The sequence below is a fragment of the Urocitellus parryii genome, chromosome 4, assembly GCF_045843805.1.
Source record: "Urocitellus parryii isolate mUroPar1 chromosome 4, mUroPar1.hap1, whole genome shotgun sequence".
NCBI classification, from domain to species: Eukaryota; Metazoa; Chordata; class Mammalia; order Rodentia; family Sciuridae; genus Urocitellus; species Urocitellus parryii.
Window position 1 is genome coordinate 205,601,311 of NC_135534.1, and position 13,110 is coordinate 205,614,420.

A 13,110-nucleotide genomic window follows, 5' to 3' on the forward strand; every position below is an offset into this window, starting at 1 on the left:
CCTGTTTAGGATAGAATCTTCCATGGAAGTGCCTTGTGTGTCCCCTTCTCTTACTGTGCCCTTGGGTGTGGCCTACCCAGGTGTCAGTCAACCTGCTGACAGTGGACATCATGAAGATACTCAGCCCCCTGAAGGTCTAAGTTGCCCAGGCTGGTCTCAAACCTGCAATCCTCCTGCCTCAGCCTCCATAGTAGCTGGAATTATAGATGTGCACCACTGTCTCAGCTTAATTTTTCTTTTTCTTTTTTTCATTTAGAGAGAGGGTCTCACTAAGTTGGTTAGTGCCGTGTTAAGTTGCTGAGGCTGGCTTTGAACTTGTAATGGATCCGCCTGCCTCAGTCTCCCAAGTCACTGGAATTACAGGTGTGTGCAACTGCACCCAAATCAATTTTTCTTTTTTTTTAAATATTTTTTTATTTTTTATTTTTAGGTGGACACAATATCTTTATTTTATTTTTACGTGGTGCTGAGAATTGAACCCAGTGTCTCACGCATATTAGGTGAGTGCGCTACCACTTGAGCCACATCCCAGCCCCTCAGTTTTTCTTTTTTAATGAAGAGAAACAGGTAACTTTGTGTAAGTCAGAAATACTAATATCTCTGATCCCATCCCATGTTTTCTGCTGTCTGCTGGACCTACTAAAGCAAAAAAGGATGCAGACTCAAACCCTATTCCAAATGCACAAAAGCAGAAGACCTGATCATGTGTGCTCTTGGAAGCACAGTATGAAGGATGTCATCCCACCACGAGCAACACACGGCTATGCCCTCCGACTCAGAACAGCACTAAGAGAAGTCAGGGGGCTGGGCGGGGGGCTCAGCAGTAGCACACTTGCCTAGATGTGTGAGGCACTGGGTTCGATTCTCAGCACCGCATATAAATAAATGAAATAAAGGTCTGTCAACAACTAAAAAATATATTTTTTTTAAAAAAAGAGAAAGTCAACATATTTACAAACAAGATTTAATGATGCTCATAGGAACAGTTTGCCCCCAAATAGGAAAACTACCCAGTTTTGTTTCAAAAAGTCACAAATTCAGTGCTTGAAAGCCAGCAGGAAGCAGCGGTACCAAGCCTGCCCAGCAGGGACAGCCCAGGCCTTCTGCAGCAGGGCGGGTTAGGCCGCGTGTGCTAGCCACCCCCTCCACGACGCCTCAGTACCGCCTGTTCATCTTCTTGAACTTCTCATAGTGGTAGTCATCAGTGGCCTTCTCATTAGCGGGACGTTTGCGGTTAGGAGGGGACCCTGAGGAGAAGAGGAGACAGTCTGCCACACTGGAACCCACCACGAGACCCTGCTGCTCACAGGCCAGGGCCACACCATCTGGTTCCCTGTGGCTAGGCCAGTGCATACAGCATGGGAGGGCCTGGGGTGAGTATGTTTTATTTTTGCTGTCAGAACTTTCCCAGCTTGTCTCTCCTGTACTTGGTCATAGAGTGAATCCTTAGAACAGCCCCAAGAGGTGAGTTCTGTTACCATCCCCATCGTATAAATGAAGATGCTGAGGCTTGGAAAGGGATGGGCCAGAGCATGGATGAGAACCAGGATGCCCTGACCCAAAGCCAGAGCTCCGCCCTCCCCCGCCTGCCCTGGTCTGCACAGGCCTCCTGGGAACCGGGGCCTCAGCTGTACTCACGCTCAGGCTCTGGCTTCTCTGTGTCACCCACTCGCAATGGCCGGGCTTTGGGCTCCTCTTTGTTTCTCCGGATGGGAGCATTGAGCTCCTCATGATAAACTGGACCACAAGAGAGCAGAGTACACGTCAGACAGACTGCGGGGCTCCTGGGCACCTAGCCCAACGTGGGGGACCGCAGGGCTGCTTGCCAGAGCGCTTACATCGGTTGTGTTGCACGTAATTCACAGCCATGTTCGTGGGCACGAAGGATGTCTCACTATCTTTCTTCTTGTTCTGCTGCTCTGCCAGCAGGCGAGCTTTGGCATCCTCCGTGGAAATGATATTTTTTATTTTTGCACTATGGGGAGAGAGGAATCAGAGCCCATGTTAGATCACAGCCCCTCTGGTATGCAGGTGGAATTCACTGGCGAGGCTGGCAGCCCACCCCTGTGTGGGGAAATGGTCTGTCCTAGGCAGGGCTCTCTACAGTTCACCAAGCGCCTTTACAGTCACGTTCTTGTGGACCATTTGTAGTCATGGGAGATCAGGAGCTGTTCCTCTCTTCTGATCAACAGGAAATCAAGCCTATAGTTCAAAGCCAGCAAGGCCAGGAAAGAGGTGAGAACCCAAGGTCTCCTGTGCACTCTCCCCAGTGAGGGTGTGGGTCATTGTATTTCTTTTGTGATACTCCCCCTCTAAGCAGGTATTTTGTAGTTAAAGTGAAAGGAGGATCATCGGGGAGCCTGGGGGAGCCTTTAACAGCTCTTGCTGGAGAACCCAGCGTAAAAGCCCAAGCTGGGAGCAGGAGGCGAGGAAGCACTTGTGCTCTCAGCTGTCAGGCCCTCAGGTCTCTCTGACCACTCTGACCAAGCCTCCAGAAAACTCCTGCAACAGCCTTCCAGAGAGAATGGAATTTATGCTTGTGGGTTTCCAAGGTCACAAGGAAAAAATGGTCCCCACAACTTTTAACTGGCAAACAGCTCTCCCGAGTGCCCAGGGCAGGGAGAGACAAGAAGGGTCTAACACGCACTCGATGCCCAGGTCCACCTCGGGGATGCCACTCAGCATCTGGTTGGAAAGCATCTCCTCAGTCTTCTTTGCAGAGGAGACACGGATGTTTTCAGGAAGTTCATATAGACAGTCCTCTGCGTTCTTTGGCTTGATTTTCTGTTCCTCGTGTTCCACAATCCCTTTCCTCTTCTTTAGCTCTGTCTCAATGTACTTCATCCTGAAAAGAGAAACCCACAGGCATCAGAGAGGGCAAGAGCTTGTGTTGGACATCTTCTAAATTAGGAGTCCCCAACACTGGCCCACAGATCCATGATGGTCCACGAGGAAATACTCTTCAGTTCCTGGAGAACTGAGAAAAAAATAACTTGTGATTTTTCAAGTTAGAAAATTTCAATTTAAACTGGGCACAGTGGTGCACACCTGTAATCCCAGTGGCTTGGGAGGCTAAAGCAGGAGGATCGAGAGTTCAAAGCCAGCCTCATCAACAGTGAGGTGCTTAACAACTCAGTGAGAGCCTGTCTCTAATAAAACACAAAATAGGACTGGGATGGGGCTCAGTGGCCAAGTGCCCCTGAGTTCAATTCCTGGTACCCCCCCCAAAAAAAGAAAATTTCAACTTAAAGTACCAACCTATATCATGTCTTACCAATCTACTGATGTTAAGCTTCTTTGAAGACAAAAAGCACAATATTCTGTGTATGGTTAGGCAAAAAACATGACATGGTATGTATGATATACAAACTAAAATTAATGCCAACTGTTGATCCTGAAAGAAAGAGCAGTGAGGCAGAGACTCCAAGTCACCATTCAGTATGGCCAACTTGTATGATATAAAATGAAACAAGGACACAACAGAAAGCACAATATGTAGTTATTTTGGGGTTTTTTTGGACACTGGGGAGTGAATCCAGGGGAATTCTACCATTGAGCTACAGCCTCAGTCCCACCTTAAATTTTTTTTTTAATTTTGAGACAGAATCCCACTAAGTTGCCCAGTCTGGTCTTGAACTGGACATCCTCCAGCCTCAGCCTATTGCTGGGATTAGAGGTGGTATTTGTTTTTAAAAGGATTTAGCAAAAGAATATGGGTAAGTTCATGCTTATTCCTGTAATATTTTGGGGAAATATCACTAGTCAAGGAATCTAAAATCCCAAGAACCACCCTTTAAAGAACTTTTAAAACGTTTTCTTCCTTCCTTCTTTTTTATTTCTTTTTTTAAAAAATATATTTAGGGCTGGGGATGTGGCTCAAGCGGTAGTGCGCTCGCTTGGCATGCGTGCAGCCTGGGTTTGATCCTCAGCACCACATACAAACAAAGATGTTGTGTCCGCCTATAACTAAAAAAAATAAATAAATAAAAATATTGAAATTCTCTCTTTAAAAAAAATAAAATAAAATAAAAATATATTTAGTTGTAGATGGACTTAATACCTTTATTTTATTTTTATGCGGTGCTGAGGATGGAACCCAGTACCTTCCACGTGTAAGGCAAGTGCTCTACCATTGACCTACAACCCCAGCTCCCTTCCTTTCTTTCTTTCTTTCTACCAGGATTGAACCCAGAGGCACTTAACCACTGAGCCACGTTCCCAGCCCTTTTTGCATTTTTTTTTTTTTTTTTTTTTGAGATACAGTGAGGCTGGCCACAAACTTAGGATCCTCCCTCCTCAGTCTCCCAAGTCTCTAGGATTACAGGCGCATGCCACCATGCCCAGCTTTTTAAGAGGTTTTCAAAGTTCTGAAGCCTGAGAGGCAGGGAGAGAGAGGTCAACTTTGGTGTCTTCTAGAGAACTCTAGAAATGTCAAATGTGACTAAGTATCATCTTAGACTTGTCTGACTTCAGCCCAGCTCCAGGTGCTCACAGCCAAACAGACTGGCACCTACATGTCTGCATCTTCATCCCTCCGGTTGGTTTCTGCAGAAAATGATGTCCCCAGATGAAGGTCCTCCTCTTCACTGATTCTGAAAGAGCAGTGAGGCAAAGACTCCAAGTTACCATTCAGTGTGGCCAGCTTGTATGATATAAGAATGAAACAAGGACACAACAGAAAGCACAATATTCTGTTTATGGCTGGGCAAAAAACATGACATGGTATGTATGATATACAAACTAAAATTAATGCCAACTATCTGTTGGCTTCTGGTGATACCTCTGGGAAATTTAAGCTTTGTAATATTTGAATATATTATTTTTAGAATGGTTTCGTGTTTGAAAGGTAATGAACAAAGCACTTTTACAAAGGGAGTCTACCTACTTGGCTCTGAGCTAAGTTTTAAAGTTTTGTTTCTTTTGAGTTGGGGGCAGGGGTTGGTGGGGACCAAACCTAGGGCCTGAGCATGCTAGGCAAGTGCCCTTCTTTTGTTTTTAAATAACATGCCCTTTGAAAAGCACAAAGGATACTTCTAGATGTTTCATGAAAAGTACTACTGCAGACCACCCTCCAACCCTTCTCTGAAGGTGCTTGGCCTGAGGCAGAGGCTGGCATGAATCTGCATCTGTCTACCCTCCACTTACTTATCTTTCCCCCTTTCCTTCAGTTTCTTCATGTCCACCATACCACCTGTCTTCATCTGAAAGGGATCATCCTGCAGAGAGCAAGCACAGTTAGAGGGAGCACCACAGCAAGAGCATGGCGATCACCATCATCATCATTATTTTTTTTTTCTAAAACACCAGGGATTGAACCCAGGGGTGCTTAATCACAGAGCTACATCCCTAAGCCTTTTTATTTTTTGAATAAAGGTCTTGCTAAGTTGCTTAGAGCCTCACTAAGTTGCTGAGGCTGACCCCAAACTTGTGATCCTCCTGCCTCATCCTCCAAGTGGCTGGGATTACAGGCGTGCATCACCATGTCCAGCAGTCATCACTGGTTTTAAGAACAGTCCCCTACAAAAGAGAAGCCACTGAGAGGACCCCATAACTTACCACTAGTGTGGTCTCTTCTTGTACCTTCTCTCCCACCAGCAGGGCAGCAGCACTGTGCAAAACAAAAGAAATCACAATTCAGCAATAAGGAGGAACAGTCAGAAATTTGTAGGATGCAATATAAGTATAAAGGGCAAGATCCGAGGGATAGAAAAGAAAGCCAGGTGGAAAGTCCCACAATTAAATTAAAATGAAATGGCTTACTGTGGATGCTGAGGGCGAGGGGGAAGTAGTACACTTTCCTATAAAACCATTCATCATGTCTTGGCCTGAAAATCTCATTTCTAAGATTTTGTCATCAAGGAAAGTGCAGTAAAAAAAGACAAATGCAAGAGAATATCTGCTTCAGCCATCTTCAATGGTGAAAATTTACAAATGACCTACATAGATTTGTTAATAAATTACAGCGCATAGTTCTGTTGGAATATTATACAGCCATTTTCTGAAAAGTATTCCACAATATGAGTGAATGCCCACAATGTTGTAATGAGTTGAAAAAAGCAAGAGAAAAAGTATGTATATCACATTGCTGAAAATCTTCACAAAAGAGAAAGAGGAAACAGACCGGAAAGAACCTTAAATGTTAACCTTAGTTACTTCTGGATCAGCAAATTATGAGTGCAGAGAGCAAGCATAAACATTATTTATCTATCTTTTGGTGCTGGGGATTGAAGCCAAGTGTTTTTAATCTATACGCAACATCCCCAATTCTTTATATTTTTTGAGATAGAGCCTCCCTAAGCTGCTGAGGGTTTAACCAAGTTGCTGAGACTGACTTTGAGCTTGTGATCCTCCTGCCTCAACCTCCCCAGTCACTGGAAGGTACTCTTTATTTGGACTATATTTTTCCAAATTTCCTAAACTCTTAATAATCAATGTGTATTTCACAAAATTAATCGGGTGAATTAAAGTGCAAGTTCATGACCTGTTTCTGTACCTCTGGAGCGTTCCCAGAGACCACTGTTCTCTGGACATGTGGTTAAGCGTCTACAAGCAACATTGGTCCCCTCTCCAAGCAGCAGAAGGTGTACGATGTGTTAATAAGAGCCATTTCTGAAATGTCTGGATGACAACTCAGGCAGGGGCGTGTCTGTCTTTACCACCGGCCAAGCACCCGGCTGTCCCCGTGGTACCCACCTCACCCCATTAGGCCTTTTTCTCAAGTTCTGCACTTCTCGGGTCTCTTCCAGTTTTAGCCTGGAAAAAAAAAAAAAAAAAAAAAAAGCAATGCCCAAGCTGAGAGATCATCCGTGGAACCCAGAGCCAACAGGCTGCTTGGAGGGCACCCTGACCCCAAGCAGAGCCGCCGCACAGTGGTCAAGAGGGTGACCCTGCGCCTCGGACCCCTGGGAGTCAGATCCAGGCATATCCCGGGGCACCACCCCCATCTGTGCGGCCTGGGGCGACGGCCTCATACCCAGGAGCCTCAATTTCTTTGTCCAGAAGGAACAACAGCCCCAGCTCACAGTTAACTCAGTCTAGGAAGCGCCCGGTCAGCGGTCAGTCTCCCGTGCCAGTTTCTCTTTTCTAGGTCGGTGGAAGCCCCGCCCCAAACGCACCGAACCTCCTCCGAATCCTGCTCATCTTCCTCCGACTCAGAGTCGGCCCGGCGCCGGCGAAACATCTTCCCGGTGACCGGCATGGTGGAACCGGCCCCGGGTCCGGCAGCCGCGCCGCCGCGCCAAGTTCCGGGCCGCTTCCGGCGCGCGGCGTTGCTGTCAGAGCGCCGATCACGCCCCCTGGGCGCCCCGCCCCGGGGCCCGCCCCCAACGTGGCGTCGTCCTCTTCCGATTGGGCGGCCGAGGTGGGGGAGGCGGGGCGAGTTCTGCCTGGCCCCACGGCCCGGAGCGGCGCTGCTGAGGGCGCGCTTGACTGACAGGCGGCGGCGGCGCGGTGGCGACGGCAGGTGAGTTCCGGGCCGCCGCCGGCTGCTTCGGGGGCTGGGCCTCTCCGAGCAGGGAAGACCCCCAGTCCCTCTCTGGGCCTTGGGGCCTGGCGCTGCTAGATGCGCGGAACGCCCAGCCAGGTGAGCGGAGCCCGGGATGCCCTGGTCGCCGCCGCCCCTCTCCCCGCCTCCGGCCGGCGCCTGGGGGGCCTCCCGGGCGCCGCGCATCGAGCCCCCGAGGGCCCGTGGCTTCCTCCAGACGGGGGCCGCCCTGGTCTCTGGCTTCTGCTGAGGCCTGACCCAGCGCTGAAAGCGTGCGCGTGGCGTCCTGAGGCGCTGACTTTTATTTCCCCCGGCTTTGGGCCCTGACGTGCATTTTTTCCCCTTTAGGGACAAAAGATGACCACTCTCCCACGGTGGTGAATTTCAGTCGCAGCGCCCACTGCCTGAGGCCGCCTCTCCCCGAGAGATGCCTCGCCTCGGCTGACAGCCACTCGGAGGGTTGGAGACCAGGGCGCTCTTCCTCGGGCGCTTGCTGGCCTCCTTCCTACCTGACACAGGCCTTGTCTTCCTCCTGCCAGGAGGACAGGCGCTCTGCCCTCCACACCTTCCACCCCGCAGATGCTGTGAGGATAAAGTTTATATGAAAACGGGTGTCAGCAAATGCTTAGGAAATAGAAAAATGCAAAAAAATGCTCATGGGACTTTAGGAACCCCTTAGTAATAGTTTTTCTCCTCTCCTCTCTATTCTCCTTTGAAAGAAGACTCGATTGTTAGTGCTTACTGGGGCAGGCACTGGCGAAGTCTTACCTCCTTGATTTCTCCCAGCAGTCCTGGGAAGCAGGTTCAGTTGTTTTCTACTTCATGAACGAGGGTGCACAGCCTGAAGGTGGAGCAGGGGTCAGTGCAGGTGTCGATCTGCTCCAGGGGTTGTGCAGTACCTGGCACAGTTGGCTTCTGTGGGTGTCTACGGCTGCAGCTGCTGCGGCTCCCATTGGCTGTGGGAGGGGCTGATGGAGCCTCTTTTTTTCTGGAAGATCATTCTAAAGCAGGGCAACATTTCTGGAATTCCTTACTTTTCTCTGGATCAGTCTTCTCTGAGATTGTTGTTCTCTTTCTTGGACTGGGACAAATAAGATTCAGGGCTTCTTGAAACAGCCTTTTGGCTTCAGTCGAAAGCCATACATCAAAAGTCTTAAGTCTTGCCCTCTGCATTCTGTTTTTTTTTTTTTTTTTTTTTTTTTTTTTTAGAGAGAGTGAGAGAGGAGAGAGAGAGAGAGAGAGAATTTTTTTTTAATATTTATTTTTTTTTTTAGTTCTCGGCGGACACAACATCTTTGTTGGTATGTGGTGCTGAGGATCGAACCCGGGCCGCACGCATGCCAGGCGAGCGCGCTACTGCTTGAGCCACATCCCCAGCCCCTTGCCCTCTGCATTCTGGTTCAGCCAAACCCAGATGTACCTGGCACTCACTGGACACCCTGTCCTTGTCAACAGAAGGAGAGGCTCCTTGGGAATTGCTGCAGGAAGCCAGGAACTCAGGGTCTTCAGCTCTCACACTTTTAGAGGTGGCTTTGTTTGCCTGCTTAGCCCCCCTCCCATCTGGGGGTACTGGATACCATTTAGAAGCTGGGGTGTGGCTCAGTAGAAGAGCACTTGCCTAGTATGCATGAGGCCCTGGGTTCCAACCCCAGCACCACAAAAGAGTAATGCCCAAAAGTGGCAGTTATCAGTCTGACAGTGGGTGGCAGGACTGAGGGACTGCAGTCCCTCTGTCTTGTCAGGCCGGTTTGAGGAATGAGACTGCTTCTCAGAAGGGGCCTCCAGGAAATTTAGGTTCTCTTGTGTTTTAATTTTATTTGGGAGTTTGGTTGTTCAAAAAGCCTGGGTTTTGATTGGTTCACTAGCTTTTCGTAGCAATAGATGAAATCGTGACATGGTTCAGGGAACATGATGTCTGGATGGATTGGGATCCAGTAGAGTGATACAGTTCATAGCTCAGCCATAGTAGGTATTTAATAAATGCTTGTTGGACCAATTTATTTATTCAGGAGATATTTACTGTGGAGCATGCCTGTGAACTCCAGCTACTTGGGAGGCTGAGGCAAAAGAATTACAAATTCAAGGCCAGTTCAGCAACTTAGCTCCTGTCTTAAAAAAAAAAAATTAAAAAGGACAGGGCCATAGCTCAGTGGTAGAGCACCCATGGGTTCAATTCCCAGTTTGAAGGAAAAAAAAGTAAAGAAAAAGGGATATTTACTGAGCATTTACTACGTGAGTCAGACACTGCTTAAAATACATCAGTGAGCAAAAGAGACATAAGATCCCAATTGTAGTGGAATTTTTTATTCTGATAACTTAGTAAATAAAGTATGTAAGTGTGTTAGGTAGTAAATACTTTGGAAAAGAGGAAAAAATGGAAAACTGCAAAGAAATCAGCCATGGAGGGGACCAAGTGGAAGATTTAAATTATTGTAATCTGGTTCATGCTCTAGTTGGCAATGTGCCAGGATGCAGTGAACTGAGCTACAGGCCCCAGGTTCGAGTCCCACTTCAGCTGGCTTGTGAGTCTGGAGGAGCCTTCCCTGCTGGGAGTCTGCTTCCTCCTTAGAGAACCTGCTTTGCCTTATACTAGCTCTGAGACCTCTGGCATGAGCCTCTGACCTTCAGATGTTTTGTGGCTTTAGGGTTTTTTTTTTAATTTAATTTTTTAGTTGTAGATGGACACAATACCTTTGTTTTTTATTGCTTTATTTTTATGCAGTGCTGAGAATTGAACCCAGTGCCTCACACATGCTAGGCAAGCTCTCTACCACTGAGCCACATCCCCAGCACCGGCTTAAGGCTTACGTTCTAAGCTCAGGTTGTATAATGGCGGTGGAAGAATCAAGCCTTTCTTAGTTTTTCAAGTTGGCAGGTAATACACTAAATCAAACACAGCTGGTTCACATTAGCATGAAAAGAGGGCACTTGGAGAAAATTTGAAAGTTGACAACAGATGCTTAAAGACAGAATTGTGACAGTTCTCTTTGCTGTGAACAGAAATGAATGTGTATGTAGAAATTTCAGGGAAGCCAATTTTCATTTATTGTTAGGACTAAAACAACCAGAGTCACCTTCTGGGAAAAGGGTGATTTTATTGTCAATGACTGGGCTCCGAGCGAGTTTGGACAGCCAGCCAACAGGGATTTTATGGAGTACAGTCCCATCCTAAGAGGAGGATGCAGGCCAAGCTTGGTGGCCCATGCCTGTCATTCAAGCTACTCTGGAGGCTGAGGCAGGAGGATCACAAATTCAAGGCCAATCTGGGCAATTTAGTGAGACCCTGTCTCAATTTTTTAAAAAAATATAAATAAAATAAAAAAAGAGTTGAGGATGTAGCTTAGAGGTGGAGTGCCCCTTGGCCAATCTCCAGTGGGGGGTGGGGGCGGGAGAGATGTAGCGGGGCAGCACACCCGGCGGTAGAACGCCTGCCTTGCCTATGTTAGGCCCAAAGGATGATGAATGCTTCCTCAATCCCTTTAAATCTCGAGATGGGGGGCTGGGGATGTGGCTCAAGCGGTAGCATGTTGCGGCCCCGGTTCGATCCTCAGCACCACATACAAAGATGTTGTGTCCGCCAATAACTAAAAAATAAATATTAAAAATTCTCTCTCTCTCTCTCTCTCTCTCTCTCTTAAAAAAAAAAAAAAAAAATCTCGAGATGGCTTGGCAGAAACAGGGTGCAGATCTCACCACCTGAATAAAGAGAATCTCATTTCAAATCCCAGAAGTCAAGATCTTCCTGGCTCTTCGTTTCCATTGCCCATAATTGGGAGTGTAGCTTAGCTACCTCAAGGGTTTGTAGGTCTGAATTTCTGAGTTTCTGCTTACACTAGTGCACCTACCCCAGTGCTGGAGGCTTCCTGTGAGCTGGGCCTGTAGTTTCCCCTAGCCAGACAACCCCCAGGGACTACCAGCCTGGGATAGCCCCAAACCTGTGTCAATTAGTGACTCACCTGGAACCCATGTCGGGCTTTGAGCTGTGCAAAGATACAGTCCTAGACTTGTGGACACTGAGCTGAGCGAAGACGCACTTTGTGACCATGACTCTGGAGAGGCCCTGGGAGACTGTGCTTGGACCTGGGAGGTGGAGACCCCCCTTGCCAGGCTGGCCAGGCCTTTAGGCCACGGTGGAATGGTGGTTCAGAGCATGGGCTTCAGGTCACTTTGCCCCAAGTTTGGACCCTGCCTCTGCGGCTCAGTGGCTGAGTGACCTCAGCGGGTTTCCTCGGCCTCTCTCAGCCTGGTGCCTCACCTTGAGTGATGGAGATGGATTCAGCTTGCCTCGTTGCTGCCCCCAGCACGGTGGTGAGGGTCCGCTGAGGTCACTGTGGGAGAACTCTGGGCCTGGAGCTGTTGGAGTCAGACCCGGTACTGGGGCCCTGCAGGGCAGGGGCAAGGAGGGTCAGGCTGGGCAGAGCAGGAGGCCTGAAGATGTGGGGAGTGGGGTTGGTCGGTGCAGGAGGAGCCGCGGGTTCTGCCTCAGAGTCAGGGTGGAAGACTCTTCAGAAGGAAAGACAGTGTTTGGGGCTGGGAAGGAGAGGCGGCCAGGAGGGAGGGAAAGGGCGCAGGTCCTGAGGGGCCAAGGCTTCATGGAGAGTTACGCGGAGGGGACAGGTGCTGGGACAAGGCTGTGACTGGCCAATGTGGGGACCAGGCTAGGAGGACTGCAGGGGTATCTCCACAGGGCCATCTTCCCCGCTCTGAGGGACTAGCTCCTCCCTGGTTGGCCTCTGGGAAAATGATGGGCCCTCCCTAGGTGGCCGCTGAGGCCCCGCCCAGCCCTGCCCGTCCCCCTTACTCTCCTGCCCCAAGAGATGGGGGATAGTGGGTACCAGGGCAAGGTGCAGCCCTACCAGCTGCCCAGGGGCCCAGCGGCTCTGAAGGGGGCCTGTACACTAATCCGGTTCTTTCAGCAGCGTGGCTGGCCTCCCCTTTAGCCTTTCTTAAGTGCCTGCACCCATTTATTGGCACCGAGGCACAGGAGGGAGGGCAGTGAAGGCGGCAGCTGCTGGCTCCCAGCCATCACTTCCTTGCTAATTGTTCTTCCTCTCTGAGCCGTGCCTCAGCCCCCTCCTGAGAGGGCGGTGTTGGGGGAGGTAGGATCCTCAGTGAGTTGCTGCTCCCACCTCAGTGAGAGGAAGGAAATCTTTTAGACTTTCTTTCTTCCTCTCATTACAGTACTGGGAATTGAACCCAGGATGCTCTGCCACATCCCCAGCCCTTTCCATTTTTTATTCTGAGGCAGGGCCTCACTAGGTTGCTGAGTCTGGCCTGAAACTTCTGATCCTCCTGCCTCAGTCTCCTGAATTCCTGCGATTACAGGGCAGTGCTGGCATGCTGGGCTTTTACAAATCTTTACATTTTGAAAAAACAGCAAGCTTACAGAAAGGTTGCAGAAATAATATGTTGAACCCCCATCTCCCCTTTACCTAGATTCACCGACTATTAAATGTTTTAGCCTTACTTAGTATAACCATGTATTTACAGACTTATTGTCATAATTATTATTGCTGATTCACATAAGAGTAAGCTCAGGATGCTTCACCCTTCAATTCTTCAGGGAATCATCTGAGCATAAAGGTATTCTCTATAACCAGAGAATGATTTTCATCCTCAGCCACTTT

General features: G+C 48.7%; 2 protein-coding genes across 7 annotated transcripts in view; one reads left to right on the plus strand and one right to left on the minus strand.

Moving 5' to 3' along the window:
* Positions 1–948: 948 nt before the first annotated feature.
* On the minus strand, positions 949–7,260 carry C4H9orf78 (chromosome 4 C9orf78 homolog). Its single transcript, XM_026386411.2, has 9 exons — positions 7,116–7,260; positions 6,694–6,753; positions 5,557–5,608; positions 5,146–5,216; positions 4,515–4,592; positions 2,648–2,845; positions 1,839–1,975; positions 1,639–1,737; positions 949–1,247 (listed from the first exon to the last, which is right to left on the minus strand). Exons 1-9 carry the CDS (start codon positions 7,196–7,198, stop codon positions 1,156–1,158), a joined length of 870 nt encoding a protein of 289 aa, XP_026242196.1. The 5' UTR covers positions 7,199–7,260; the 3' UTR covers positions 949–1,155.
* A 139-nt stretch (positions 7,261–7,399) lies between these two features.
* Positions 7,400–13,110, plus strand: part of Usp20 (ubiquitin specific peptidase 20) — a 39,700-nt gene continuing 33,989 nt past the window's right edge. For 4 of the 6 annotated variants that reach the window (XM_026386479.2, XM_026386484.2, XM_026386485.2 and 1 more), the window contains exon 1: positions 7,434–7,582. The gene's annotated coding sequence lies outside the window, so the exon portion shown is untranslated. Of the gene's footprint in view, positions 7,583–13,110 lie in introns of all 6 variants that reach the window. The other 2 variants (XM_026386480.2, XM_026386483.2) reach the window with 2 other exon arrangements.